This window comes from Scyliorhinus torazame, chromosome 8 (genome assembly GCF_047496885.1).
Source record: "Scyliorhinus torazame isolate Kashiwa2021f chromosome 8, sScyTor2.1, whole genome shotgun sequence".
NCBI classification, from domain to species: domain Eukaryota; kingdom Metazoa; phylum Chordata; class Chondrichthyes; order Carcharhiniformes; family Scyliorhinidae; genus Scyliorhinus; species Scyliorhinus torazame.
In genome coordinates, this window is record NC_092714.1 from 227,036,861 (window position 1) to 227,064,488 (window position 27,628).

Consider the following 27,628-nt stretch of genomic DNA (forward strand, 5'->3'; position numbering starts at 1 on the left):
ACTTTGATGTGGCCTCGATCTTTAATCTTTCTGATGCAAGGAGAATAGACTCAAATGTACCTGGTGCACAACCAGTTGAGCCAACCATCATTGATGCTACTCCCCTGCCACTATTCCAGGTTTGAATTCCCCTCCTTCAAAGCTCACCGCTGTGCATCTCTCAGCATTCTTCAATGGATTAATCTCAGCACATTCCCCTCTCACCTTTCCATCCTGTGTACCAGCTTTTTCCAACTCAATATGGGTAAGTTTAATATTAATTCCATTCTAAATGTTCCATTCTAAATGGCATGCAAAAAACGAATTATTGTTACTTTTGGTTTGAAATACCTTTATTCAAGTTGCTGGAAACCTAGAATACATTTGCAAGTGTAAAAGTAACTTGAAGCAATGGCAAAAATCCATAAATGATTGTATAGAGTGCTCTGGACATTAAAATTAGTTGGGTAGCAATCTAAGTAAACAGTATGCTACAGTTAAAAAATACATTTACAAACATTAACTATATTTAATATTTAATTTTGGGCATTTATACAATTATTTTGTGAATATATGTATGCATGAAATGAGGTTGAATGGGAACGATTCACATTTTTACATCCTCCAGGCTTATACTTAATGACAAGATAATATCTGCCCTTGCATCAAAATGAAGTTTTACAAACTCTAAATTAACTGCACATTGAAGCAAAATGCATAATTACTAGATTTATTTATTCATATTTATTTCGAGAAAAATTGAGATACCATCATTCAAAAAAATACAAAATTCTCATTTGGCATAAGTGCTGCTACAACAGTGAACACTCATTCTTCATCAACACGCAAACAATTTCAAAAGAATTTCCTTGCTGTTAACTTTACATTAGCCACCACAAGCAAGTCTTTTTTCTTTACTTATCTTTCTGCGACTCAGAATGCATCTAATTAAATCCATATTATCGGATTGATCGACACACATTCTTCCTGATAGCAGACATTTTTATCTTCTGCAACACCAGATTTCTTTACATATGATGAATAGTTCGTGAGCGGGATTCTCCGCCCCGCCGCACCTGTTTTCCTGTGCGCGTGTCCCCGCCGGCAGCAGGATCCTTCATCCCGGCAGCCAGTCAATGGGATTTCCCATTTTAGGCACCCGGACGGCGTTGGGAAATCCATGGGCGAGAGTGTGCTGCAGGTGAAACAGAGGATCCAGCCGGCGGAGAATCCAGCCCGACATACGTCACCACCTACTTGCCCCATTCTCCATCGAACAGAACATGTTGGAACTTACAGTGTCATCAATATGTGATATGAAAATGTTTCTGTTCTAAAAACCTGAAATGTGCTTGTGGCTCATTCAACTGAACACTTTATGCTGAACTTTCATTATGCTGAAATAATTTGGTTTGGTCGTTTTGTATTTATCCTTACACAAAAAAGAAGAACTGCTTCCGTAACTGTTAAATGATTTAAGGCAGGTATGGCAATTCACCCTCAGATTCACTGTCTGATTCACCTAATTAAAACAAAATGTGAAAAAAATTAATAGCAAACATAGAAGCCAGAAACAGAATTGTCAAATTCAAAATCTCTTGTGTAAAGGTTTCAAGAGGAAAGGTGTATTTGAATCAAAGACTAACTTAGAAGCTGTTAACGTGATAACATCCAGCAAGAGGTATTCATACTTACTACTTGGGTTAGGTGTGCTGCAGGCAGAGACATCACAATGTCCCGCAGGGCCTGGTGGCCCAATGGATCCAGGAAAACCTGGCAGGCCAGGACGGCCTGGTGGGCCAGGCAAGCCCTGTGGTCCTTGTTTTCCACGCTTTCCCTCACCTCGAGGACCTACACAGACATATAAAAGTTAGAACATTGTTAAGTGAGGAAACAAGGTTACTGGACCTGGTCATGAAGTGAGAGCACAGTCCAGACTGGTGGTACACTTAGTTACAGAATCTCAGTTCGCATCTGGCCCTATGGATCAAATTCAATTTCAGACTGGCAGGATGGATTGTCTTTTTAACATTTGCAATTTTTCAATCCGACGGGGCCTTTCTGGAATCTAGGGAATTATCAAGATCACAACTAATGCTGGATTGTCTTTGCTGGCTCTCAGAGTCCAGCATGAAACTGACTTAGGTATATTCATTGCAATTCTTGGTGGAGAAGAAACTAATTGACACAAATTGCATTCTCTTTCAGAGAGTGCACAGCAATGGCTAATAAATGAAACAGTAAACTGTTGGAGTGTGGGTCATTTTTCTGAAGTTGGACGAGAATAACAGTTTTCCTTCAGCCGGACTATCCTGAATTCAGGAATGTTTGATCCAGTCACTCAACAGGAAGAATGAAGAGTTCCAAAGGAAGTGTGGGAAGGATCAGTCAATTGACGCTTTCGGTCGGGAGGAACACATTGGAGGCAAATTGGCAGGAATTTATTCTTCATCCAAAAATAATCAATGAAATTGACTTCTGGGTCAACAAGAGGTGAAACTCTGGGACTGTTCAAGAAACAATTAGATGACATACTGTGGGGATGGTGGCGGGAGTGGTGGGGGAATGGGGATTTCAGAATCTTTCCAGGTGGATGGATTAGACAGAATAAGTCAAGTATCCCTTTTTGGCTTATTTGTCTGACGATGCTTCTTGCTGGTGTAGTGTTCTCATCTTTCAAACAGTGCACTCATTTAAACTGCAGTATGCAGTGAGCTATTAAACTAAGTTCAATAGTTAGTTGAGGTGATTAAATTGGTGAAGATGTTACACTGGCTGGCATTAAAGGACTCAATTATTCCTATTTAGTACTGTGGCAAAGATTCGGGTGAAGTAGTACTTCTCCTTTTAGCCTTTAATTGCTTGTTAAAAATAAATTTAGAGTACCCAATTCTTTTTTTTTTCCAATGAAGGGTAATTTAGCGTAGCCAATCCGCCCCACTCTCTCCCAACCTCCCCCCTTCCTTTCCCTTCTGTTGGTACAGAGGTGAGGGTATCTGGTCTCTCCAACGCAAAGTTCAGTGCTTGTACTGTTTGTTTTTTGGACAACTGAGTTGTGAACTGTTTTAATAATCAGAGTATCCACCCCTCCTCCCCGTACGTTGGTACTGAGGGGAAGGTGCCCTGTTTCTCCAACACAAAATTAGTGTTTGTATCGTTTGGCCTTGTATATATTTTGTACTGTTTTAATATAAAGATATGGCCAATCCACCTATCCTGCACATTTTGGGTTGTGGGGGTGAGACCCATCCAAACACGCGGTGAATGTGCAAACTCCACAGGGACAGTGACCTGGGGTCAGGATCGAATCCGGGTCCTCAGCACTGTGAGGCAGCAGTGCTAACCACAGTGAGGCAACAGTGCTAACCACAGTGAGGCAACAGTGATAACCACAGTGAGGCAACAGTGCTAACCACAGTGAGGCAGCAGTGCAAACTGCAGTGAGGCAGAAGTGCTAACCACAGTGGGGCAGCATGCCACCTTATTTAGCTTTTAATTGGAACTGAAATCCTCAAAATCTGAGAAACGGTGTAAACCCCACAATATCCACCTGCTTTCAGTTTGAATTTTAGCCAGGATTTGTAGGTTGACCAAACTCAGAGGTTGACTAATAATGAATATTGTCCTTACCTGGTGTCCCTCTTGGCCCCTCAGAGCCTGGAGCATCGACTCCTGGGCTACCTTTCTCTCCTTTGTTGCCTGGTTTACCTATTGACCACAAAATGTCAAACTTAGATAAATTTAAGACTACGTTGACTAGCAGAAACAGATACCTATCTAATTGCAAATGATCCAATCACGGACATCTGTGTAAAGCAAATTATCATTCCCATGAACACCATGGAGTACATTTCACCAAATAGCACTATTGACAGAACATCATACATCAGGATCATAGTATGCAGAGGATGCAGAGATACTTCAGCAGGATTTGGAGGGGCTGAGTGAGTGGGCATATGCGTGGCAGATGCAGTATAATGTGGATAAATGTGAGGTTATCTGCTGTGGTAGCAAAAATAGGAGGGCAGATTATTATTTGAATGGGTTTAAATTGAGAGAGGTGAATACTCAGAGAGACCTTGGTGTCCTCGTGCATCAGTCGCTGAAAGTAAGCGCGCAGGTACAGGAGGCAGTAACAAAGGCAAATGGTATGTTGGCCTTCTTAACGAGAGGATTAGAGTATAGGAATAGGGATGTTCTACTGCAATTGTGTAGGGCATTGATGAGGCCACACCTGGAGTATTGTGTGCAGTTTTGGTGTCCTTATCTGAGGAAGGATGTTCTTGCTCTGGAGCGAGTGCAGTGAAGGTTTACCCGGCTGATTCCTGGGATGGCGGGTTGTCATATGAGGAGAGACTAAGTTGGATAGGATAATATTCATTGGAGTTTAGACAAGTGAGAGGGGACCTCATAGAAACTTATAAAATTCTAACAGGATTAGGCAGGGTAGATTCAGAAAGAATGTTCCCGATGGTGGGGGAGTCCAGAACTAGGGCTCATAGTTTGAGGATAAGGGGAAAATCTTTTAGGAGTGAGGTGAGGAAAAAATTCTTCACACACAGAGTGGTGAATCTGTGGATTCAAGTACTATCTCAGAGAGTACTTGAGGCTAAAACTTTGTGTAATTTCAAGAAGGAATTACAAATAACTCTTGGGGTTAAAGAAATCAAGGCTTTGGGGGGGGCGGGGAGATGGGATCAGGGTACTGAACTTGACGATCAGCCACGATCATAATGAATGGCGGAGTAGGCTCGAAGGGCCGAATGGCCTCCTCCTGCTTCTATTTTCCATGTATATTCTATGAAGTATGGGCATTGGTGCTGTCTGCTGCTTCAGTAAGAAGGGATTTGCTAACAGCAATGCCTGAAGCCAAGTCAGTACCATCATGCTAAGATTGGCACAGAGGGCTGTTATTTAATTTAAATAAGAAAAAAATGCCAAGGATAAGAAAGGCCTATTCAGCCCACTGATGTATATCTCTCCTGTACCTAACTCTCTCATTAAAGCCCATCTTTGAATTACCCTAACCCTCCCTTTGAATGCCATCCCTCGAGCATTATGACCCAGCAAAGATTACCACCTGAGCACCCTAACGCTGCAGTTGAATCTAACCCCGCTGTCATTGTTAATTATAGCTAAGAGGTAGAATCATTGGGTGGGATTTTTCCACCCCTGCGTGTTTTGCGGGGGCAGCCCATCATTGGCCGGTGTCCGGATTTTCCAGTCCCACCACTGTCAACTGGGGTTCCCATTGTTCACAGCATCCGCCGCTGGGGAATCTGTGGCAGGGGGTCACCATTACGGGACTGGAAGACCCCGTCAGCGGGAAAGGCTGGAAAATCCCGCCTGGTCCCTTACGGTCCTTAAACAAATCTCATTCTCTTGACTTTTTAAAATTGATTATCTAAAAATCAATACCTGAGGAGGCACCGTTAATGCAGGGACACAGGGCTCGATTTGGAACGTTTGCCCAGTACATGTGCGAAGTGGGTGACACCCCACAGCAGCTGCTGTATGGATTAAGAAAGGAGCCGAAACCATTTGCAGCTTTTGGGGGTAAATCCAGCAGCTCCATGAACAAGCTGAGCCAGAAGTCATCGATAAAGAAAAGGTGGGGGAAAGCGAGTATCCATTGGGAGGAGTGGGACAAGCTGGCCACCTGCGGTGGGCTGCAGTATTGTTAAATTTCTGCTCCTCCGGGTCTCCTAAATACGCCCCCAAAATGCTCGAGGCCATTTTCCAGCATCCTCTAATTCTGCCAGCTGCTCACAGCCGGTAAAAATAGGCCGAGCGTGTGCAGCAAACTCTTTGACTATTTGTGCTTGGAAATTTCAAGCAGGCCCCGAGAACAGGATTAACACCAACTTCCACATGAAAGCAGCTTCTCACCTGTTTCAGGTACCCATTTGCAGGATCACCCTGTCATTTCAACTGCTGAACTCCTTTTTAAAAGTTTAAAACTGATCTCCAAGGCGGCTTACATCATTGACAGAACTACTTGTTAATTTTCTCCTCTCCTCTTCCTGGGGTGCTCTCAGACAAGTGACAGCCTTCTGGTACTTTGCTCAAGTTTCCTCTGTCAATCTAGGCAGTGAATGTTGATGAGCACTTCTGCGATGAAGGGCATTATAACCTTTCCTAATGCTGCATTCAGCAGACATCAACAGACACGTGCTTCCTCAAAGGTCACTAGATATCGCACAGCATTAGAAAACTGAAGCCAATGAGCATTTTAGCACTGAGGCCTGTGGCCTACCATGCATCTGAGGTATTCAGCGCACCCAATGGCAAATGGAGAGCACAAAAGAGATTAAGGACCCATTTACTGCCCTGTTCTACTTGCATTAACTTGAAAAAGCTTTGGCAGCCCTTCAATAGGAAGAAATTCAGTTGGTTTTGTAACGAGCATGTAATTGAAGGTTCTGATGAAAGTCACAGAACGGAAATGTTAACTCTGCTTCTCTCACCACAGATGCTGCCTGACCAGCTGAGTATTTCCAGCATTTCTGTTTTTATAGTCAGTTTACTGCTCAAGAAATTGAAAACAAAAATCTTCCCTATTTGCCAGTTAAACATTTCTGTGCTCTGGCAATATTTTCCATTTATGAGATTAGGCTGCTGTTTATAATATCAGCTAGGAGATGTGAAATACCTATCTCTCCTGGATAGCCAGCCTTGCCAATATCGCCAGGCATGCCTGGTATTCCTGGTGGCCCTCTACTTCCAGGTGGCCCTGGTTCCCCTGGGTGTCCTACTTCACCTGCCGGTCCCTGAATGATCCGTACAGGCGCCGGATTCCTTGTAAACTCATTCAGGATCGAATCAAATTTGATCATGTGATCTGGAGGTTAATAAATATAAAAGTGAGAATTATTGCAATATAATGATAATTACTTTCAAACCTGTCCTTCGAAAGAGTTAAAATGTACTCAGCTGCCTGTTAACCAATACTTAATCACTGGAACTATGAGCCTTCCGTCTCAGCATGAAGTCCTACTCAGTGGGGCCACAGACTCGGAACTTTGAGGGACATTAACTTTCTGATGGACATTTTAGGTTTTATGCAATAATAGCTAGTTGGCAGATTGATAAATTATAATACAAACATGTGACTCAGATGATGACCTGGACAACAGGGGATAAAATCATCTCAGACAGTGGTTCAACATGGATCAGCCTCTGATTCTACGCAGTTCCTGATATTCAGTTCCATTGAAATCAGAAGGGTACAATGCAGACGTGATGCCAGTGGTGTCATTTAGGAGCTCCACACTGTAACCGATAGAGATTCTGTGGAAGTTCCAGCTACTTAGGATAACTGACCCTAACTGAAAATGTATGGCCGCATATCACAGAAAAATTCCGAAGTGTACTTTTGGGCGCAATTGGCGGGTATTTCTTGACGGCTGCATTGGTAAGATGATTAAATACGCGGCCCGTATTTAACCGCACTAAGTGCCGGAAATGAGACTCTATGAGTTTCTCAGCATTATTGGCTGTCTTGCCGTCTGATTCGCCAGACTTGCACCTCAGCGTCTCGCCACTAACAAGGGGGAGCTGCTTTTAAACGCTCCCTCACCACACACCCCAATCAACACACAAGTATTGCAGTGCGCAGGCGTGCTCCTCGCTTTGGCGATGCCGACCTGGCCAGGTTTTTGGATGCTCTGGATGCTAGATGGGACATCCTGTTACCCCAAGAGGGCCGGAGGACCAGCAACAGGGTCAGCAATGCCACCTGTCAGTGCGGGCAGCATGACCAGGTGGGCCAGTGTCCAATGTAGGAAGAAGACCAACGACCTGCAGCCAGCTGCAAGGGTAAGCTCTCTCCCGGCATCAGTTCCGCCTGCCACCCTTCAAACTCCCAATGCCCCCCATAATTCACTGGCTGACACCTTGTACCCTCCCCACATCCAAACTTAGTTTTTGTTCCTCAGCACCCATGGCACAACCCCTACATGTCGAGTTGTGGTGCCCACACATGCCACCTGCCATAGACCCCCCCCTCCCCGATCCATCATGTGTGCAGTTCGCAATGCAATCTCTTTGTCCCTGCAGGAGAAGATAGCCCATGATAATTGGGAAAGGTCCCAGACGTGGGGTGGGGTTCCAGAGATCTAAGTCCTCACCCGCTATGAGGAATGGGCCTTGGATATCGAGGGGTTGCCCGAGGAAAGAGCAGTGACCAACAGCAGGGTTGGCCTGTGCTTCAGAGGTGAGGATCTATTGCCCCTTCACCCAGGTGACTTGCCTCAAGTGAGTTGTTCATGTCAGACAGAATGATTCTTCCCCCTCGCGGATCACAAGTCCATTCTCTCGCAGCATCTCCATTTGCTGGGGCAGGGCCAGACAAAATTGTTCTCACCCCCATGCCACCCAAGAGACCAGCATGGAGGAGAGCTCAGAGGAGACCACCAACGAGGCATTACATGATCACCCCCACCTTCTAACAGGGCAGAGACACACACCTGATGGGCAAAATTAGTGGACAGACAGCTGTGGTGAGCACCATATAGTTGCTGATACACATCAGGTGGAGGCAGGAGCAGCCAAGGGAGTCAACAGTCGAAGGTATGCTGGATTCCAGGTCTCAGGTGAGTCACAGTCAGATGCTGTGCCTCTGGACAAGGTCATCCCAGAGCTGATGCAGATGCGAGGACATGGCAGTGAGATTCTGGAGGGGATGTCAAAGACATTTCAACAAGTGCATTGGCGATTGGAGGAGTCCAATAGGCTACCGGCACAGGAGATGATGCCGACAAGGCGTGGCACCGAGGCCAACACTGCTAGGGTGGTGACCACAGTGGAAAGCCTGAAGTACGAGGTCAGCATCTTGAGTGGTGGTGTCCAAGACTCAATCTGTGGCAACCATGGCCTTGGCATCATGTCCCAGGCGATGAGGAACATGTTGCATACGCAGGCAGACATTCCCGAGGCACTGCAGATTATGTCTAAGTCACTAAGGGACATGTACCAGACATGGGTAGTCATTGCCGAGGCATTGCAGAGCATGGCCCAGACACTGAGGAGCATCGCCGAGATGGTTGACATCATGATACAGAAAATGGTGAGGCGCCGGGACTGGCCGAGCCAGATGACGCAGAGGCCTCTGTAGCTCACTCCATCTGCCCCTCCGTCCCATGGAACCCTCAGAGCCAACTCGGGGCCTGTCACCAAGGAGACAATGGCGGTCTCCAGTTATTCTGAACCCCCCCCCCCCCTCCTGACACCGGCGCATGGCAGTCAGTGGGCAAAAGGGCAAAACAGGGTGGCAAGGCGATGCCAGTCACACCAGTAAGTTGGCCTGGGACTTAGAACATAACAGTGCAGTACAGGCCTTCGGCCCTCGATGGTGCGCCGACCTGTGAAACCACTCTAAAGCCCATCTACACTATTCCCTTATCGTCCATATGTCTATCCAATGACCATTTGAATGCCCTTAGTGTTGGCGAGTCCACTACTGTTGCAGGCAGGGCATTCCACGCCCTCACTACTCTCTGAGTAAAGAACCTACCTCTGACATCTGTCTTATATCTATCTCCCCTCAATTTAAAGCTATGTCCCCTCGTGCTAGACATCACCATCCGAGGAAAAAGGCTCTCACTGTCCACCCTATCCAATCCTCTGATCATCTTGTATGCCTCAATTAAGTCACCTCTTAACCTTCTTCTCTCTAATGAAAACAGCCTCAAGCCCCTCAACCTTTCTTCATAAGATCTTCCCTCCATACCAGGCAACATTCTGGTAAATCTCTTCTGCACCCTTTCCAATGCTTCCACATCCTTCCTATAATGCGGCGACCAGAATTGCACGCAATACTCCAAATGCGGCCACACCAGAGTTTTGTACAGCTGCAACATGACCTCATGGCTCCAAAACTCAATCCCTCTACCAATAAAAGCTAACACACCATATGCCTTCTTAACAACCCTCTCAACCTGGGTGGCAACTTTCAGGGATCTATGTACATGGACACTGAGATCTCTCTGCTCATTCACACTGCCAAGAATCTTACCATTAGCCCAGTACCTGTCTTCCTGTTATTCCTTCCAAAATGAATCACCTCACACCTTTCTGCATTAAACTCCATTTGCCACCTCTCAGCCCAGCGCTGCAGCTTATCTATGTCCCTCTGTAACTTGTAACATCCTTCCGCACTGTCCACAACTTCACTGACTTTAGCGTCATCTGCAAATTTACTCACCCATCCTTCTACGCCCTCCTCCAGGTCATTTAGAAAAATGACAAACAGCAGTGGCCCTAAAACAGATCCATGCGGTGCACCACTAGTAACTGGACTCTAGTCTGAACATTTCCCATCAACCACCACCCTTTGTCTTCTTCCAGCTAGCCAATTTCTGATCCAAACTGCTAAATCACCCTGAATCCCATGCCTCCGTATTTTCTGCAGTAGCCTACCATGGGCAACCTTATCAACGCTTTACTGAAATCCATTTACACCACATCAACTGCTTTCCCCTCATCCACCTGTTTGGTCACCTTCTCAAAGAACTCAATAAGGTTTGTGAGGTACGACTTACCCTTCACAAAACCGTGTTGACTATCTCTAATCAAATTATTCCTTTCCAGATGATTATACATCCTATCTCTTATAAACCTTTCCAAGACTTTGCCCACAACAGAAGTAAGTCTCACTGGTCTATAGTTACCGGGGTTGTCTCTACTCCCCTTCTTGAACAAGGGGACAACATTTGCTATCCTCCAGTCTCCTGTAGACAAAGATGACTTAAAGATCAAAGCCAAAGGCTCAGCAATCTCCTCCCTATCTTCCCAGAGAATCCTAGGATAAATCCCATCCGGCCCAGGGGACATATCTATTTTCACACTTTCCAGAATTGCTAACACCTCCTCCTTATGAACCTCAAGCCGTTCTAGTCTAGTAGCCTGAATCTCAGTATTCTCCTCGACAACATTGTCTTTTTCCTGTGTGAATACTGACGAAAAATATTCATTTGGCACCTCTCCTATTTCCTCGGACTCCACGCAAAACGTCCCACTCCTGTCCTTGACTGGCCCTACTCTTACCCTAGTCATTATTTTATTCCTGACATATCTATAGAAAGCTTTAGGGTTATCCTTGATCCTACCTGCCAAAGACTTCTCATGTCCCCTCTTGGCTCTTCTTAGCTCTCTCTTTAGGTCCTTCCTAGCTAACTTGTAACTCTCGAGCGCCCTAACTGAACCTTCATGTCTCATCTTTACATAAGCCTCCTTCTTCCTCTTGACAAGTGTTTCGACTGCTTTAGTAAACCACGGTTCCCTCGCTCGACCACTTCCTCCCTGCCTGACAGGTACGTACTTATCAAGGACACGAGTAGCTGTTCCTTGAACAAGCTCCACATTTCCATTGTGCCCATCCCCTGCAGTTTTCCTCTCCATCCAATGCATCCTAAGTCTTGCCTCATTGCATCATAATTGCCTTTCCCCCAGATATAACTCTTGCCCTGCGGTATATACCTATCCCTTTCCATCACTAAAGTAAATGTAATCGAATTGTGGTCACTATCACCAAAGTGCTCACCTACCTCCAAATCTAACACCTGTCCTGGTTCATTACCCAGTATCAAATCCAATCTGGCCTCGCCTCGCGTTGGCCTATCTACATACTGTGTCAGGAAACCCTCCTGCACACATTGGCCAAAAACGGACCCATCTAAAGTACTTGAACTATAGCGTTTCCAGTCAATATTTGGAAATTTAAAGTCCCCCATAACAACTACCCTGTTGCTTTTGCTCCTATCCAGAATCATCTTTGCAATCCTTTCCTCTACATCTCTGGAACTTTTTGGAGGCCTATAGAAAACCTCTAACAGGGTGATCTCTCCTTTCCTGTTTCTAACCTCAGCCCATACTACCTCAGTAGACGAGTCCTCATCAAACGTCCTTTCTGCCACCGTAATACTGTCCTTGACTAACAATGCCACCCCTCCCCCTCTTTTACCACCTTCCCTGAACTTACTGAAGTATCTAAACCCTGGCACCTGCAAAAACCATTCCTGTCCCTGCTCTATCCATATCTCTGAAATGGCCACAACATCGAAGTCCCAGGTACCAACCCTTGCCACAAGTTCACCCACCTTATTCCGGATGCTCCTGGCATTGAAGAAGACACACTTTAAACCACCTTCCTGCCTGCCGGTACCCTCCTGCAACTTTGAAACCTTACTCATGACCTCACTACTCTTAACCTCCTGTATACTGGAGCTACAATTCAGGTTCCCAATCCCCTGCTGAACTAGTTTAAACCCTCCCGAAGAACATTAGCAAATTTTCCCCCCAGGATATTGGTACCCCTCTGGTCCAGGTGTAGACTATCCCGTTTGTAGAGGTCCCACCGACCCCAGAATGAGCCCCAATTATCCAGAAATCTGAAACCCTTCCTCCTGCACCATCGCTGTAGCCACGTGTTCAACTCTTCTCTCTCCCTATTCCTCGACTCGCTAGCACGTGGCATGGGTAACAACTCAGAGATAATAACTCTGTTTGACCTAGATCTAAGTGTCCACCCTAGCTCCCTGAATTCCTGTCTTACATCCCTATCCCTTTTCCTACCTATGTCATTGGTACCTATGTGGACCACGACTTGGGGCTGCTCCCTCTCCCCCTTAAGGATCCCGAAAACACGATCCGAGACATCACGGACCCTGGCACGTGGGAGGCAACACACCAACCGCGAGTCACTCTCGTTCCCACAGAATCTCCTATCTAGCCCCCTAACTATGGAATCTCCAATGACTAATGCTCTACTCCTCTCCCCCCTTCCCTTCTGAGCAACAGGGACAAACTCTGTGCCAGAGACCTGTACCCCATGGCTTACCTCTGGTAATTCTCCCCCCCCCCCCAACAGTATCCAAAGCGGTATTCTTGTTACTAAGGGGAACAACCACAGGGGATCCCTGTACTGACTGCTTCCTCCCAGCCCCTCTCACCATCACCCATCTATCTTTATTCTTTGGAGTAACTATATCCCTGAAGCTTCTATCTATTACCACGTCTGCCTCCCGAATGATCCGAAGTTCATCCAGCTCCAGCTCCAGTTCCCTAACGCGGTTTCTGAGGAGCTATAGATGGGTGCACTTCCCACAGACGAAATCAGCAGGGACACTGACGGCATCCCTCACCTCAAACATTCTGCAGGAGGAACATTGCACTACCTTCCTTTCCATCCCCTCTCGATAAAAAACGAAAAAGAAAGAAAGAGCTTACCTGTTATTCACTCTACCCCTTAGGTTAAAGGAGGTGGAAGGGTGGGGGACACGACAAGTGTCTAAAGTTTAGAAACTGCCCAACTTAAATACAGGTAAAAATAAAACACTTAACCAGAAACCACTGCGCCCCACACAAAAACAGCAATCAGCTGTTAGGGGCCTGCGCAAACAATTTAAATCTTTACTACTTACCCAGCAGTCACTCTGTCCTCACTCCGACTGGATTCAGCTGGAAACTCCCTAAGTGTCACTTGACAATAGCTCCTCCACAAACCACCTTCACGTTACGGTGACCACAATGCACGTATGCAAATCTCCCCCGCAACAGCCAATCAGCAGCTCCGCTCTACTGCCCTCTGCTGGATGCTTGCCTTCACTTGAACAGCTAGGGTCTCTTCCACAGGTACACTTTCAAGTCATGGTGACCACAATGCACGTATGCAAATTTCCCCCGCAACAGCGGGCCTTTCAGAGGACGTCCACCAAGGGCACCAAAGGCCACAGGGCGCGGAAAGCAGCAGGCTGCCTTCACCTCTAATAGTCGGGGAATGGGGGCGAAGGTGGCGAATGTGGGGGAAGGAGGGGAATGGGGGGATTTAAGGGGTTGGCAGACAAAGCCTCATCCTATGAGAAACGGGAAACGATGGGGGTCTCTCGGGTCCTCCGGGCATTCAGGATCCTTGTTGCCGTCTGTCCTCCACCCTCCAGCTCCTCCTGCGGCTCCTCGCTGGGTTCCTCCACCACCCCCTCCTGGCCCTGCTCCTCCTCAGACTAGGCCACATGTCCCTCCTCCTCCAGCATGCACATCCAGCAGGCAGCACGGCAGCATTGTGGATAGCACAATTGCTTCACAGCTCCAGGGTCCCAGGTTCGATTCCGGCTTGGGTCACTGTCTGTGCGGAGTCTGCATATCCTCCCCGTGTGTGCGTGGGTTTCCTCCGGGTGCTCCGGTTTCCTCCCACAGTCCAAAGATGTGCAGGTTAGGTTGATTGGCCATGATAAATTGCCCTTAGTGTCCAAAATTGCCCTTTGTGTAGTGTGGGGTTACTGGGTTATGGGGATAGGGTGGAGGTGTTGACCTTGGGTAGGGTGCTCTTTCCAAGGGCCGGTGCAGACTCGATGGGCCGAATGGCCTCCTTCTGCACTGTAAATTCTATGATAATCTATGATAATCTATGTTTCCCTGCTGCTGTACCAGGTTGTGGAGAGCACAGCAGACTACCTCAAAGCAGGAGACCCTCTGGGGGTGTACTGCAGTGCACCACCAGAGTGGTCCAGGCATTGGAAATTAATGTTGTTCAGTCTTATACACTGCTGAATGACAGCATGGGTGGCAACATGGACCTTGTTATTTGGGTCTCCGCCTCGGTCTCTGGCCACCGCACCAAGAGCCAGGACCTCAGCGGGTACCCCTTATCCCCCAAGAGCCAACCCGTCATCTTGGGGCGATCCTCAAAGATGCCAGGGATCTCCAAGTGTCCCAGTTTGTAGTTGTTATGCACGTGTATGCATTGGAGGTGGTGGTCACACACGAGTTAAACATTCAGGGATGGAACCCCTTCCTGTTAATGAATGGCTCTCTTGATGCCCTGGTGCATGCAAGGCAACATGCATGCCATCAGTTACACCCTGGACTGGGGCATCACGGTGATGGCAGGCAATCCTGCAGCCTGAGCATCTTGGTGGGCTTGGTCCAGCTCCAATTTGATATAGTCAGCTGCCGGGGTACACAGGACATCCATGACCTCATGGATGCACCTGTGGGTTGTAGCTTGTGAAATGCCACACATGTATCCACTCGAGCCCTGGAATGAACCGGTGGCATAGACGTTCAGGGCTGTTGTGACCTTCACGGCCACTGGGAGCAGCTGTTCTCCTCCTCCATGGGGTGCATTGGCCCACACGGCCCAATTTCACCCGAACCAAATCCTGGCATCCACATATTCCTCTGATGCTCAAGGTGCAGTTGAACATCCTTGACTTCTAGTGTGTTTAACCCGCGGTGATGTGCCAGTTACATGCAGCACTCACCACACCAGCATCAAAAGCATCAGCAATCTGCGAAAGCATTTCTTCAACGGTGTTAGCAGGTGGCCCATTTGGAACAATATCACGCACCAGGTCCCACAGGGTCTTTTTGCTTCAAACCAGATTGCCTTCTGGACTCATACGTCCCCCTGAGATCAGTGTTCCAGGACCCAGGTATCTTGGAAAAATTGTCCTTCTTTCCGGCTACAGAATAGGAAGGAAACAGCAATAGCAACCTCCAGGTGTGATATGGTATGAATTAAGTAATGGCATGATGGGAAAACTGGTCAATGGGAAGACTGGTCAAAAGGTTTGATACAATATAAGAAAGGCTGAAACTACTCATTCCAGCTCACCAGGCCCTTGTAAAGAATGCTGCCCTAACCATTTTCAGACTAGTATGGCCGTAGGCCAACTCTGCATAACTTGAAGTCTGAAAAGATCAGCGAAGGTCAAGCCATTCCAAAACACAGGACCTCGGCAACTCCTGATAAAACGCCATAACCCAGGGCTGTAGGAATTTAAAACAAGATAAGTTCAGGAAGAACAAAGTCTATTCCGACCTTTCAATATTCCCTCCAAGGACTAAATAATGGGGTGAGTGATATGACCAAACATGGTCTGGCCTATGCTTCTGTTTGTATTTCCGATCAAACTCCTGACCATACTGTTGGCACATAATCTTGATAATGATAATGTATAAATATTGAGCTAATTCTCCGCGAAAGCGCGGAACTTGTGAAAGACTCAGCAGTTTAGTTGACTGCTCTCTGACTTCAAGTTTCAGCCATTACTGCATGCAGTTGTTTTCGAAAATAAAGCTTGTTATTCTGTCTTAACGAGTGTGTTGAATCTTTCTACTACAGAAGCGGGAAAATATTGACTTTGACACAGGCATCTGCAGCCACCAGTAGGAGCAAGCAGCAAACAAAACTTGCAGCTATGAAAGGTCTCAACTAACAAGGTCATTTCCTCATTTGAAATAGCCTTCAGTTGTGAAGCTCGAGGCTGCTCACAGTCAAAGGGGGTGAAATTGACTTACAGGATAGAAGGCACAGCAAGGCTCTGTCCTGGAAGTATTTGGTTGAACAGACAGGCTACAGCTGTGGTTGCCCCGGTTATGGTTCTTCGCAATATTTAAAGATAACTTGCAGGCCTCACAAATGCAAAGCCTCTCACCAACCGCCACCACTACCCAACCCCGTGCCCCACACTGGCCAGGGGCGATCCCCAAACTAGAATGTTTCAGTCCTGACCAGCCCAACTCCCTTGAGGGGTCCCCCACGCCCTCCAAGCACTGGGACAGCAGCCCCATTACCCTGGAGCTGCATTGCCCAAATATGAAAATGGCTACTCATCTCCTCACTTCCCCTCAGTTGCTATTGCGCTCGATTCACTTTTCTAAAAAGGAGTACTAATCGACGCCTGCGTGATTTCTCACTGGGGAGCCAGTTAATTCCCAGGGGGTCGTTACATTTGACTTCAATCTCGCTAATGAAATGGAAATTGATGCAAATTGGGGTCAATGATATGTTTGCCATATTTGGATGTGATGCAGAACTCTTCATCGGGAGCGGGCTAGTTAGATAGCTAAAGGATTTGTGCCTGGCACAAATCTTGACTTTGGCCTTTCCCGCTATTTACCGATGCGGCCAGATCTGCGCCGGATGCAACGCGGTGGTTAGATCGCGCCCCATGTCTTTTTCAAATCTCTGTAGAAGCAAACTGAAATCAGAACGTAAAATCTGCAAAATCTATCACACAAGCTGCACTGGCTCTGCAGGACATGACTTTTACTTGCACTGGTGATTGTTGTGCTATGTACTCTGGGATAACACAGGCTGCAACTAGATGCAGTTTTAACAAAAGATACTCCAGACCTTGAAGTTCATAGAATTTACAGTGCAGAAGGAGGCCATTCGGCCCATCGAGTCTGCACCGGCTCTTGGAAAGAGCACCCTACCCAAGGTCAACACCTCCAGCCTATCCCAGTAACCCCACCCAACACAAAGGGCAATTTTGGACACTAAGGGCAATTTATCATGGCCAATCCACCTAACCTGCACATCTTTAGACTGTGGGAGGAAACCGGAGCACCCGGAGGAAACCCACGCACACACGGGGAGGATGTGCAGACTCCGCACAGACAGTGACCCATGCCGGAATCGAACCTGGGACCCTGGAGCTGTGAAGCAATTGTGCTATCCACAATGCTACCGTGCTGCCCTAAAACAACTTGTCTCTGCAGGCTGCAAGCACTTCAATTCCCCAGGGACTTCCCCAGGCAAACCACGATGCGTTATCCCAGACTGAAAAACACATTCCTTCTTCAATTTCACCTGCTGGCTGCTAAACCCACCCAGGCCCTGCAGAGCAGAATTCTTTTTAAACAAACACATTTTAACCCATGCTTTTTAACCCTTAAATTGCCCACTACATTTATAATCCAATTTTCCAAACATCTTACAGTTGTCCAAGGCTACCCTACAAGTTAGTTCAATCTGATTTATTGAACCAGTAGCACAGTTATCTATGAGTTCGACTCTCTGCTAACCTAAGTGTGGTTACTCTATCTGACTGACTCAGACTAGCTCTTAGTCACGTGCTGCAGGTGTGATACTGTACATACACCCTGACTCACTCTGTAGATGTTCATCAGTGGAAAGAGGCGGAGTGGGAGTGCCTCGTGCCTTTTATAGTAAGATACCACCCCTGAGTGTCCTGCCTGCTCATTGGTCATGTCCTGTTCTCTGTGATCATTAGCTGCCTGTCTGTATATCATTATCTGCATGTCTGCATATCATGACAGTGATCATCTTAGTTACGGAATGGGACAGCAATTTAGGACGGGATTCTCCGGTCCCTGAGCCGCATGTTCCTCAGTGGCGCGCTATTCGCTGGCAGCGAAATTCTCTCCTCCTGCCGCTTGTCAATGGGGTATCCCATTGAAACCATCCCACGCCGCCCAGAAATCCATGGGCGGGAGTGCGCAACCTACGGGAACAGTGAATCCCTGCGGCCGAAGAATGCCAGCCTTAAACTAATTTGCCAATTTTTTTTTTTTTAATTATTCGTTCGTTGGATGTGGGCATCACATTTATTGCCCATTGCTAATTGCCCTTGTTCAGGGGACATTTAGGAGTCAACCACATTGCTGTGGGCCTGGAGTCACCTGTCAGCCAGAACAGGTAAGGATGGCAGATGAATCAAATGGATTTTTACAACAATCAACAATATTTTCACGGTTAGACATTTAATCCCAGATTTTCTATTCAATTCAAACTTCAGCGGGTCCCCAGAACATTACCCTGGGTCTCTAGATTACTAGTCCGGTGATATTACCACTACGCCACCATCACCCCATAACCTGAGCTGAGGATCTACAAAAACCTTTTTCCTGTCCTAATATTACAATACTCCTGTGCATGGAATAAATGGCAGCTACGTCACGAGGATATTACTGCTGATGTTCTAACAGCAACTACTGCAGACATGCAAGTTGAACCCACCAGCTTCACCTGGCTATTCTAATTTGTAAACGTGCTGTTCACTGAGATGCCTCATTATGCTTATAGGCTCACTGTTTCAATGCATGATCCTGCAACAATGATATTCAAAAATGTACAAATGCAATGAATGCGTAAACCACTGTATAATTCTTATAATCAATGAAAACAACTTAGAACTATGTTTCCTCAAAATAAAGGTTCAAAACAAATATGGCAAACAAAATCTTCAGGGTCCTCATTGCTTACTTATCAGCAAGTGAACAGACATCATAATGTGCTCCACATTTTGGGACTGTTGTGTGTTCAGAGAAATTGCTCTTTTGATTAAATCCAATGGGGCCAGGAACTCTTTTCTTTGAATCTGGAACTATGTTACTTACTCTGTACAAGGTCTTCACAAGCTTGGGAAACCAGTTGATAAACTGTAGCGAGGGACTGAAGTTCTCCCTGAAAATGAAAAACCAACCAATGCTTTGGATAATTCCACGATCTTTTTGGTTTTAGTGGAGCCTGTTTGTTGACATGACGAATAAAAACACAAGGGCCAGAATTTTACAGGCTCCATCGGTGGGTTTGAAGCTAAGTGGACTCGCAAAATTCAGTTCATTGACTTTCAGCCGCCTACCCGTCCACCCCCAACCTGTCTTCCATTTTTCTGGGGCTGATTGATGCGTTGGTTTACCCGCTTTCCCACCCTTGGGCCTACTGAGATTCTAAGTGGCTAATTAATGGTCACATTTAAAGGTCTTATCCCACACTATTTTATCCATGGTAGGGGGAGGCGCACGGCAATGGGTAGCCGAACAGCTTTAGCTGTGCAGGCTGATGTCGGATTGGCGGGGGGAGGGGGGAAGAGGGAGAGGGAGGCTGAGGTAACCTCCTTTAGGAATCCCCTGTGCCCGTCAAGGTTTTATCCACCTTTAACCCCCCCACCGACCCAATGACCTCTCAAATCTGGCTCCCTAACCCCCTTCCCCTTGCTGCCAGTCATACCTGGGACATTTCAGTCCGGCCTCCATAACCTTCACTTCTTTTAGGGATTGGTTGTAGTCCCAGCAGTGGCCAGCCGTCGAACCTGATGCTGCTGGGACTACAGAGCAGCCAGCCATCCAATTAGCAGCAAGCTCTCTAAGGTGGGACTTCCCCTTATCGATTAAGGTGGAAGTCTCATCCTGGGCTAACTAACGTCCCACCAAATGTTGAATGGCGGTGGGGGCAGCCGGTATTTGCAGGAGGCATTCCCCGCCGACTCACTGGGTAGGAAACCCCACCGTCTGAAAAATACTGCCCAACAAAAAACAAGTAAAATAAGAAAATTCACCTTCTCTCCCTTTTCTCCTTTTGCACCAGGGAGACCCTGTGAAATCATTAAAAATATAAATGAGCAATTGAAACCACAGACATTTCATACTTATTTATACTGTGATATACTGTGATTTGATTTCAGAGTTGACTGGAAAATGTTTAACTAGAATTCTGGAGCATCGGTTTACGTTTCTATGAATTGTTTGACACAGATCGTGTATCAATTATAAGGTATTTACCGATGGTCCAACTTTTCCTGGTGGGCCTCGTTCTCCTGGATAGCCTGATGGCCCTGTGATGCCTCCTGGACCCTAAGGAGCCAACACAGATCTTCATTCAGTCACAGTTCAGAAATCAAAGTCAAAGGCTCTGAAAGTCCACATGGCAAACAAACGTAAAGATATCAATAGCTTTATTTAAAACTTTTCCCTCTGCTATTTTAGGGATTGGAGTCGCTTGCTGATTTTACACAGGCCAATGCCTTCGTATAAAACAGCTGAGAATGAATTGCTGGATGAATGTTTTCAGAGTTTATGCATTAGTATTCCACAGCAACATTTGAGGGCCCAGATTTATAAATCGTTCAGATATTTTGAATGTATTTTCCAAATCACATTTTTAAGGTGTAAAATGTGTGTGTTGTTGACAATACACATACACAGCTTCTTCACAAGGTATGCTCAGCTCAGCTGTCACTTTGTCACTTATGAGCTGGTGGCCCTTACAATAGAGCAATGTCATTTCAAAGTAACTTCAATTATAAAGAATGCAGCACGAACTGGAAAATGCTATTTAAAAGACAAACAAAACCAAACAGAATCTCCCAGTGAACCCTTGGCGGAGAGGTTCACATAAAAAATTCCAAACCAGTGAAACAGCCTAGTGTTCAGATTCATAACACAAAACTGAAGCCTGGGAAACATATCGATGAGATTTGTTGGATCAAATTTTGATTGCCCCTGAAAATGAGCGTGGAGATTGCAATGAGGGATTACCCTGCACGGTTCCTTCCAATGCAAGCTGCTTACAAACTTTATGCTGCTTGTCATTTTTTTCCCATAGTGCAGAAGGAGTCCATTCGGTCCATCGAGTCCGCACTGATCCTCTGAAAGAGCACTCTACAGACAGTCACCCCAGCTCAGAATTGAACCCAGGTTCCTGACGCTGTAAAGCAGCAGTGCTAAGCACTGTGCCACCATGCCCAAATGATAGTAGTGTGTAGCCCAGCACTGAATGTGCTGTTGAGCAGGGCCAGGGAGAGAAATCATCAGCCTTGGTGCTTCCCCTGTTTCCGGGTCCCTTCTTACCCACCCTTACCTTACCCTTTTGGCCCCCGACAGTAACAGCATGCAATGAAAAGCAGAAGAAATGCAGGAGGACGTCAGGTCCGGGCATCAGAGGTCCAGGCATGTTCAAGGGACACCAGGATGGAGAGTATAGGGAGGCCTCCACCTACCAAGCAGTGACCATCTCCAACAAAAGATAATCTACCCATCTCCTCTGGACATTCAACAAATTATCATCACAGAATACCTGAACATCAACATCCTAGAGTTTGGCCTCCTGACAACTTATGGGTTGCTGCAAGGCCATGAGGCGATACAGCTTAGTCAGAAGTTACAGACATTAATAATGAGCTATATTCTAACATAATAGTGGAAGGACAATTGGTCATTCTCCAATTCAATGGTTCACATGATTCAACGCGATATGAAATACTTACATTTTGTAGGTAACGGGTCAAAAGATTTCTGAACATTTTTGCCTCAGAAAGTTAGTGAAATATATTTTTAAAATCAAATTCTTCATAAATAAAACTTACTCTTGGTCCAGGAAGTCCAGGGGGTCCTATTGCACCTTCCAGTCCTCTTGTACCCTAAAATATTGGCATCAATTAATAACCTACATCACGGGAAATATCAAAATAAAAGCAAATTACTGCGGATGCTGGAATCTGAAACAAAAACAGAAAACACTGGACAATCTCAGCAGGCCTGATAGCATCTGTAGAGAGAAAGTTTCAAGTCTGAATGACTCTTTGTCAAAGCTGTTTTGACAAAGCTTTGGCAAAGAATCATCCAGACTCGAAATGTTAGCTCCCTTCTCCCTCCACGGATGATGTCAGGCCTGCTGGGAGTGTCCAGTATTTTCTGATTTTGTCATAAACCCATTTCTTGGGGCTACCCAATTAAAGACTGTGACTTTGCTCCATCCTGTGCCTTTTTGTAGAATGAGCAGGAAGGTTGCAGAGAGAAAAGCATTCCTAATCAGTATCTAGTACTTAACACATATGAAAAACCATGGACCTGAATGCAGCCTGGCCACAGTTATATCCCCTGCTCTACTCATAGACTGGGTAATGGCAAGCCACATACTGATCAAGAAAATTATCCAAAACACCCCAGAAACTCGTCCCCCTTCTGCACTTTACACAACTATCCCACTCGATAGTATAAAGTTCACCATTGTCACGACTTTATAGTTTTAGACCTCTCTGCAATTTCCATGCAAATTTTCTCCTTTACCTCTTCCCCACTAATTGGTGGCCAACAGAATTCATCCAACAACCTAATATCACCTCTAGTGTTCCTTAACTCAAGCTAAATAGATTCGGTCCTTGGTCACTCGATGACATCCTCAGTATTCCCTTACTCAGTATTCCCACCTCTTCTTCTTTCATTTCTTCCCTTGTATTTCAGATTGCTTAGTGCCCAGTCGTGCACTTTTTTGAGCCAGATTTCTGTTATGCCCATATTCCCATGTGCTTATCTGTAGCTGCAGCTCACCAACCTTACTTATGTTTACATACATGTACAGTAAACCTAATTTGGGTCATATTGCATTCCCTCTTAATCTGATCTCACTAATACATTACCACTTCTTATGCAAGTGCATAAGAGTGCTATCTGTCTCCCTCAGTGCTTTGCACACCTTGGTCTCCTTTCCAGTGCACCATCCTGGCTCCAATCCCCAGCCAAGTTAGATCAAATCCTCCCCAACAGCACTAGCTAACTACGCCAGGAAGATATTGGTGCTTGTTCTGTTGCGGGCGACCCCAACTTTTAACTCCTAACTTTAAAATAAAACTGTGCAGTTGGTACATATGCAGCAACTTAAATGTAAGTAAGTTTTGCCTCAATTTTGCAGGGTTTTCAATAGAGGTGCTAGTTATGTTTTTTGTCTCCATGCCTAGGGAAGGTTATACTTGTCTGAGAGGTGAAGCAACAGAGGTTTACCACATGGATTCCTGGAATTAGCAGGTTGTTCCTCTGTGGAGAGGTTGAGCAGAATGGACCTATACTCTCTGGAGTTTAGAAACATTTAAAATATAAGATGCTGAGGGGGCTTAATGGAGTAGTTTCTGAGAGGATGTTTCACTTGGTCAGAGAGTCCAGAACTAGGCAGTAGAGTCTCAGGATAAGGGATTGGTCATTTAGAGTTGAGATAAGAAGAAATCTCTCTGCACCAAATGACTTTGGATGCTTAATTATTGGGTATTCTCCATTTGTTTTGGCCTCGGGGGAAGGGGTTTCTCCCCGCTGAGGCCGCACTTAGAGAGAGTTCCTGCTGGCTCGCTGAGCTTCAGGTCGCCATTTAGATTGGCATCACTGATATTTCTCCCCCCCCCCCACTTTCAGTCCCCCCTCCCTGCATTCTGGTCCCCCACCCCCCCCCCCCGCCCCCCGCCTCCCGCCCCCCTCACATTCCAACCTTACCTGGGAAACCCTCCCCAATTGGCAAGGTCCCCGGGCCCAACCCCTGGCAGTACCAACCCGGCAGGCGGGCACCCTGACATTGTCAGCCTGGCATACTGGCAGTGCCACCCAGGCACCTTTGGGAGTGCCAGGGTACCGCCCTGCAGTATCCCCCACCACCCGGGGTCTCCAATGGCCTGTGAGACTCCCTGAGGTGACGTTACGCCTGGTCCGTGTGTAGACCAGTACTAAACGGTGCCCTGGCGAAGTTTCGCAGGCCCGGCCGTTGAGTCCTAGACGCCTGGTGAATTGAGATCGGCCCATTGCGGAGCCCGATTTTCGCCCTAAATCTGGTCACTAACACACTGCTGCTTGTGAGATCTGCACACAAATTGGGTGCCAAGTTTTCTACATTACAATACTTCATTTGATGTAAAAGGCTTTGGAACATCCTGAGGTTGCGAAAGGCGCCAGTGAAGTGCCTGTATTTCTTCTCTTTCTGTAAGTGGCATGGAGCTATTTACATCACATTGCTGTTTGCTTACACTTATACAATTCTGATTTACCTTTGGTCCCTGAAGGCCTTCTGCCCCTGGAGGACCCTGAGGACCTGGAAGACCCTATGGAGAAATAAAACAATTTAGGTTTAATCATTTAAAGTTACATATTGTTCAATGAGCAAACTAATTATTGCGATTTTATCTTTCCTCTCCCAAAAATTCTCTCCTTCGCAACTCTTTGCTGGGGTGTAACTCCTGGGATGCTAACCTCCTGCTGATTCCACACAATTGATCAGTTTTCACCTGTGATCCCACCCAGGGGCCTGTTGGGGATTACCCAATTTGTCACAACCAAAACGATTCCTGTGTCCATGCAGTATTCAGATTCAACTTTCATAAAGAAGGAACATTTTAGCATCAGATGTAACCAGTGGCACAACTCACCCCAGTGCACAGTTTTTTGTTTATTATCTTGATCTCCTTTTGAGGACTCACCACCACCACCACCACCACAGATGCCAGTGCTCAGCCAATTCAACTCACTCCAGGTGATCTCAAGAAAGGGTGGAAAGCACTAAATATTGCAAAAGTCAAGGATCCCGAAAACTTGTGCTCCAGAGCTGACTGAGTTTGTAGCCAAGTTGTTACAGTACAGCTACAGCGCCGGCATCAACCTAACAAAGTAGAAAATTGTTCAGGTATGTCCTGTCCATCAAAAGCAGGACAAATCCAAACTAATTACTACCTACACTATCAGTTTACTCTGAATCATCAGCAATGTGATTGGCAGTGTCATTGACATGTCATTAACTTGCCAATAACCGGCTAACCAATGTCCAGTTTAGTTCTGCCAGTATTGCCCGGCTCCAGATCTCATTACAGCCTTGGTCCAAGTATGGATAGAAGTGCTGAATTCCGGATTGCTTGCACAGTCTTCAGTTCCATTCACAATTCTTCAGATAATGAAGTTGTCTGTGCCCATGTGTGAAAACACTTGAACAACAGTCAGGCTTTGGCTGATAAATGGCAGATAGCATTCACGCTTTGTAAGGGCCAGGGATATCCCCTTCAATGGTATTATCATCATTGAATCCTCCATTCTCAAAATCCTGGGAGTCACCATTGACCAGAAACATACCTGGACCATGTAGTTACCATGGCTACAAAAGCAGGCCAAAGGCTGGGCATTCTCTGATGAGTGTCTAACTTCCCGACTCCTCAAAATCTTTTCATCATTTCTGAGGCACAAGTCAAGGACATAATGGAATACTTCCTACTTACTTGGATGAGTTTGACTCCAACAACACTCAAGAAACTCAACACCATGCAAGACAAAGCAGTCTGCTTGATTGGCACCCCATCCAAATATTTACTCCATCTATCACTGCCACATAGTGGCAGCAGCATGTACTATCTAGAAGATGCGCTGTGACATCTCTCAAATCCATCTAAAAGGACAAGGAAAGATGGTAGATGGGAACACCATCACTTGCAGGTTCCTTTCAAGTCATACACCATCCTGACTTAGAAATATATCTTTGTTGGACATGGATGAAAATGCGTGAATTCCCTCCCTGACTGCACTCTGGGAGTACCAACACCACACAGTAAACCACGTAAAATAGGAGTCTGTAGTCCAACAAAGTCCCTGACTGTCAGGAACATAAAGGTAGATTTAAGGGACTTGTATTTGTATCGGTAAATATTAGAAATAAGATATCGTTTTAAGAGGGTTTAATTTAGTGTTTCTGTGTAAGGTTGGCTAAACCTATAGTTAGATTCATGCTGGGCAAAGGTATTTGTTGGGGTTGCTTCAGTTCCAAATGTACTTCTCCTGCACTTAGTGAGGGTGATGGTGTGAAAAATAAATAAGTTGGCAGAAACATAAACTTGTTCCTTAGTAACGCGGGCCTTTTTTAAGGTCGAAAGGCTTTTTGAATTTTGTTTTAGCTGAAGTTGCTTGCAGTTGGAGATATGACACCGGGTAATGAACATCTCTCAACTCTGCCCGAAGAAAGGCTGGACAGGACAAGAAGGCTGCAAAAGGAAGACTTCTAGAAGAACCAGATAAAGTGCAAACAACCATTGTATTGGGAGAGAAAGAATGTCTTAAGAAGACTGAAGTTAAGGGAACAGAGACCAAGAAGTTGAACAAGGTACTGTTCAGAGGAGAATTCAAGGGAAAAGCAGACAAACTGTTGTGAGTGAAAGAGACAGCTGCAGTAACCAGATTCAAAGTGGCAAAGTAGACTTCAGAGATAAATCAAAAGTTTGGTGTCACCTTAAAAGAGTCTGGGAATCGATGGTTAAACAATTGGGAACAGTTTATACAACAGTCAAGACAAATAAATCCCAAAGGGGAGTTGTAAACCTGGATACTGAATTCTTTGTTAATAGTTTGGAAAAGCTGAACTGGATTCATAATGCAAATCGCTGATGGAAAGCATTATTGTGTAAAATAAGATTTGAAAGTGTGTCTTTTTTGAAAGCGGAATTTGAAGTCACTCGTGTGGAAGTCAGAGTTCAGTAAGCAAGGTGGATCATGATAGAAAGATGATCTGGGGGGAATCTGAGGAGAAATCCACAGACATTCAATTGGGTCCAGAGCACAATGTGTCCAACCACAGTGTGTTTAAAGGGACTTTGTATAATCGAGACCATTGTAGCTTAAGATATATTTGGTAACCCATGTAAACCTTAAAATCTGTGTGATGGGGTTAAAAAAGAAAAGCAGGCAGGACAAATCACAAGTAGTCACGTGTTATGTATGTATACATGCCTTAGAAGTGTTTTTGTATTGTAATCCCATGTACTCACTTGGAAGGTAACGAATAATCTAGTATTGTATGAGCGGATAGACATAATTGGGTAGAGATCGCAGAGCGCTACTGTGTAACTTGATGTCTGGTGAAAATGTATTGTATCACTATCTGCATATCGGTATAAAACTGGTGTTTTGTAGTTTTTCAGGGAACTTGTGCTCCATCTCGACCAGGTACGAGTTCTCTTGCATGTCCCTGAATAAACCGACTTAAGATAAAGGAAATCTATGTCTTGTTTGGTCTTTGCAGAATTAGAGAAGATCCTTGTGCTGGATTCTCCACACCACGATGGCGAAATCGTGGCCGCCACCGGGACGGAAAATCCATTTCCCCACATGGAATCGGGACCGGGGCCAGTTCCCCGATTCTCCGGACCCGAAAAGCGGCGTACTCAGAGAGTATGCCGCGTATCCCCGCATATCGCGCTCCACCATTCTTCGCCCCTGACCGGCCGAATTCCTGATGGCGTGGATCTAACATGGTCCTGCTGGTCGGGATGCTAGCGTGGAGGCTGTGGACTCAGTCCGCGGCCGCCATGGTCGGGGGCGGGCCGATCGGAGG

At 46.0% G+C, this 27,628-nt stretch overlaps 1 protein-coding gene across 4 annotated transcripts in view; it reads right to left on the reverse strand.

Moving 5' to 3' along the window:
- Positions 1-304: 304 nt before the first annotated feature.
- The window catches only part of LOC140428420 (collagen alpha-1(XIV) chain-like), a 295,003-nt gene continuing 267,679 nt past the window's right edge, over positions 305-27,628 (reverse strand). For 2 of the 4 annotated variants that reach the window (XM_072514846.1, XM_072514847.1), the window contains exons 40-48: positions 24,312-24,365; positions 21,873-21,926; positions 20,290-20,361; positions 20,067-20,102; positions 19,126-19,192; positions 6,632-6,820; positions 3,610-3,687; positions 1,675-1,830; positions 305-1,501 (exon numbers count right to left, since the gene is read on the reverse strand). In XM_072514846.1, the coding sequence (XP_072370947.1) occupies positions 1,455-1,501; positions 1,675-1,830; positions 3,610-3,687; positions 6,632-6,820; positions 19,126-19,192; positions 20,067-20,102; positions 20,290-20,361; positions 21,873-21,926; positions 24,312-24,365 (753 nt within the window). In that variant the 3' untranslated portion in view covers positions 305-1,454. Of the gene's footprint in view, positions 1,502-1,674; positions 1,831-3,609; positions 3,688-6,631; positions 6,821-19,125; positions 19,193-20,066; positions 20,103-20,289; positions 20,362-21,872; positions 21,927-24,311; positions 24,366-27,628 lie in introns of those variants that run through there. The other 2 variants (XM_072514848.1, XM_072514849.1) reach the window with 2 other exon arrangements.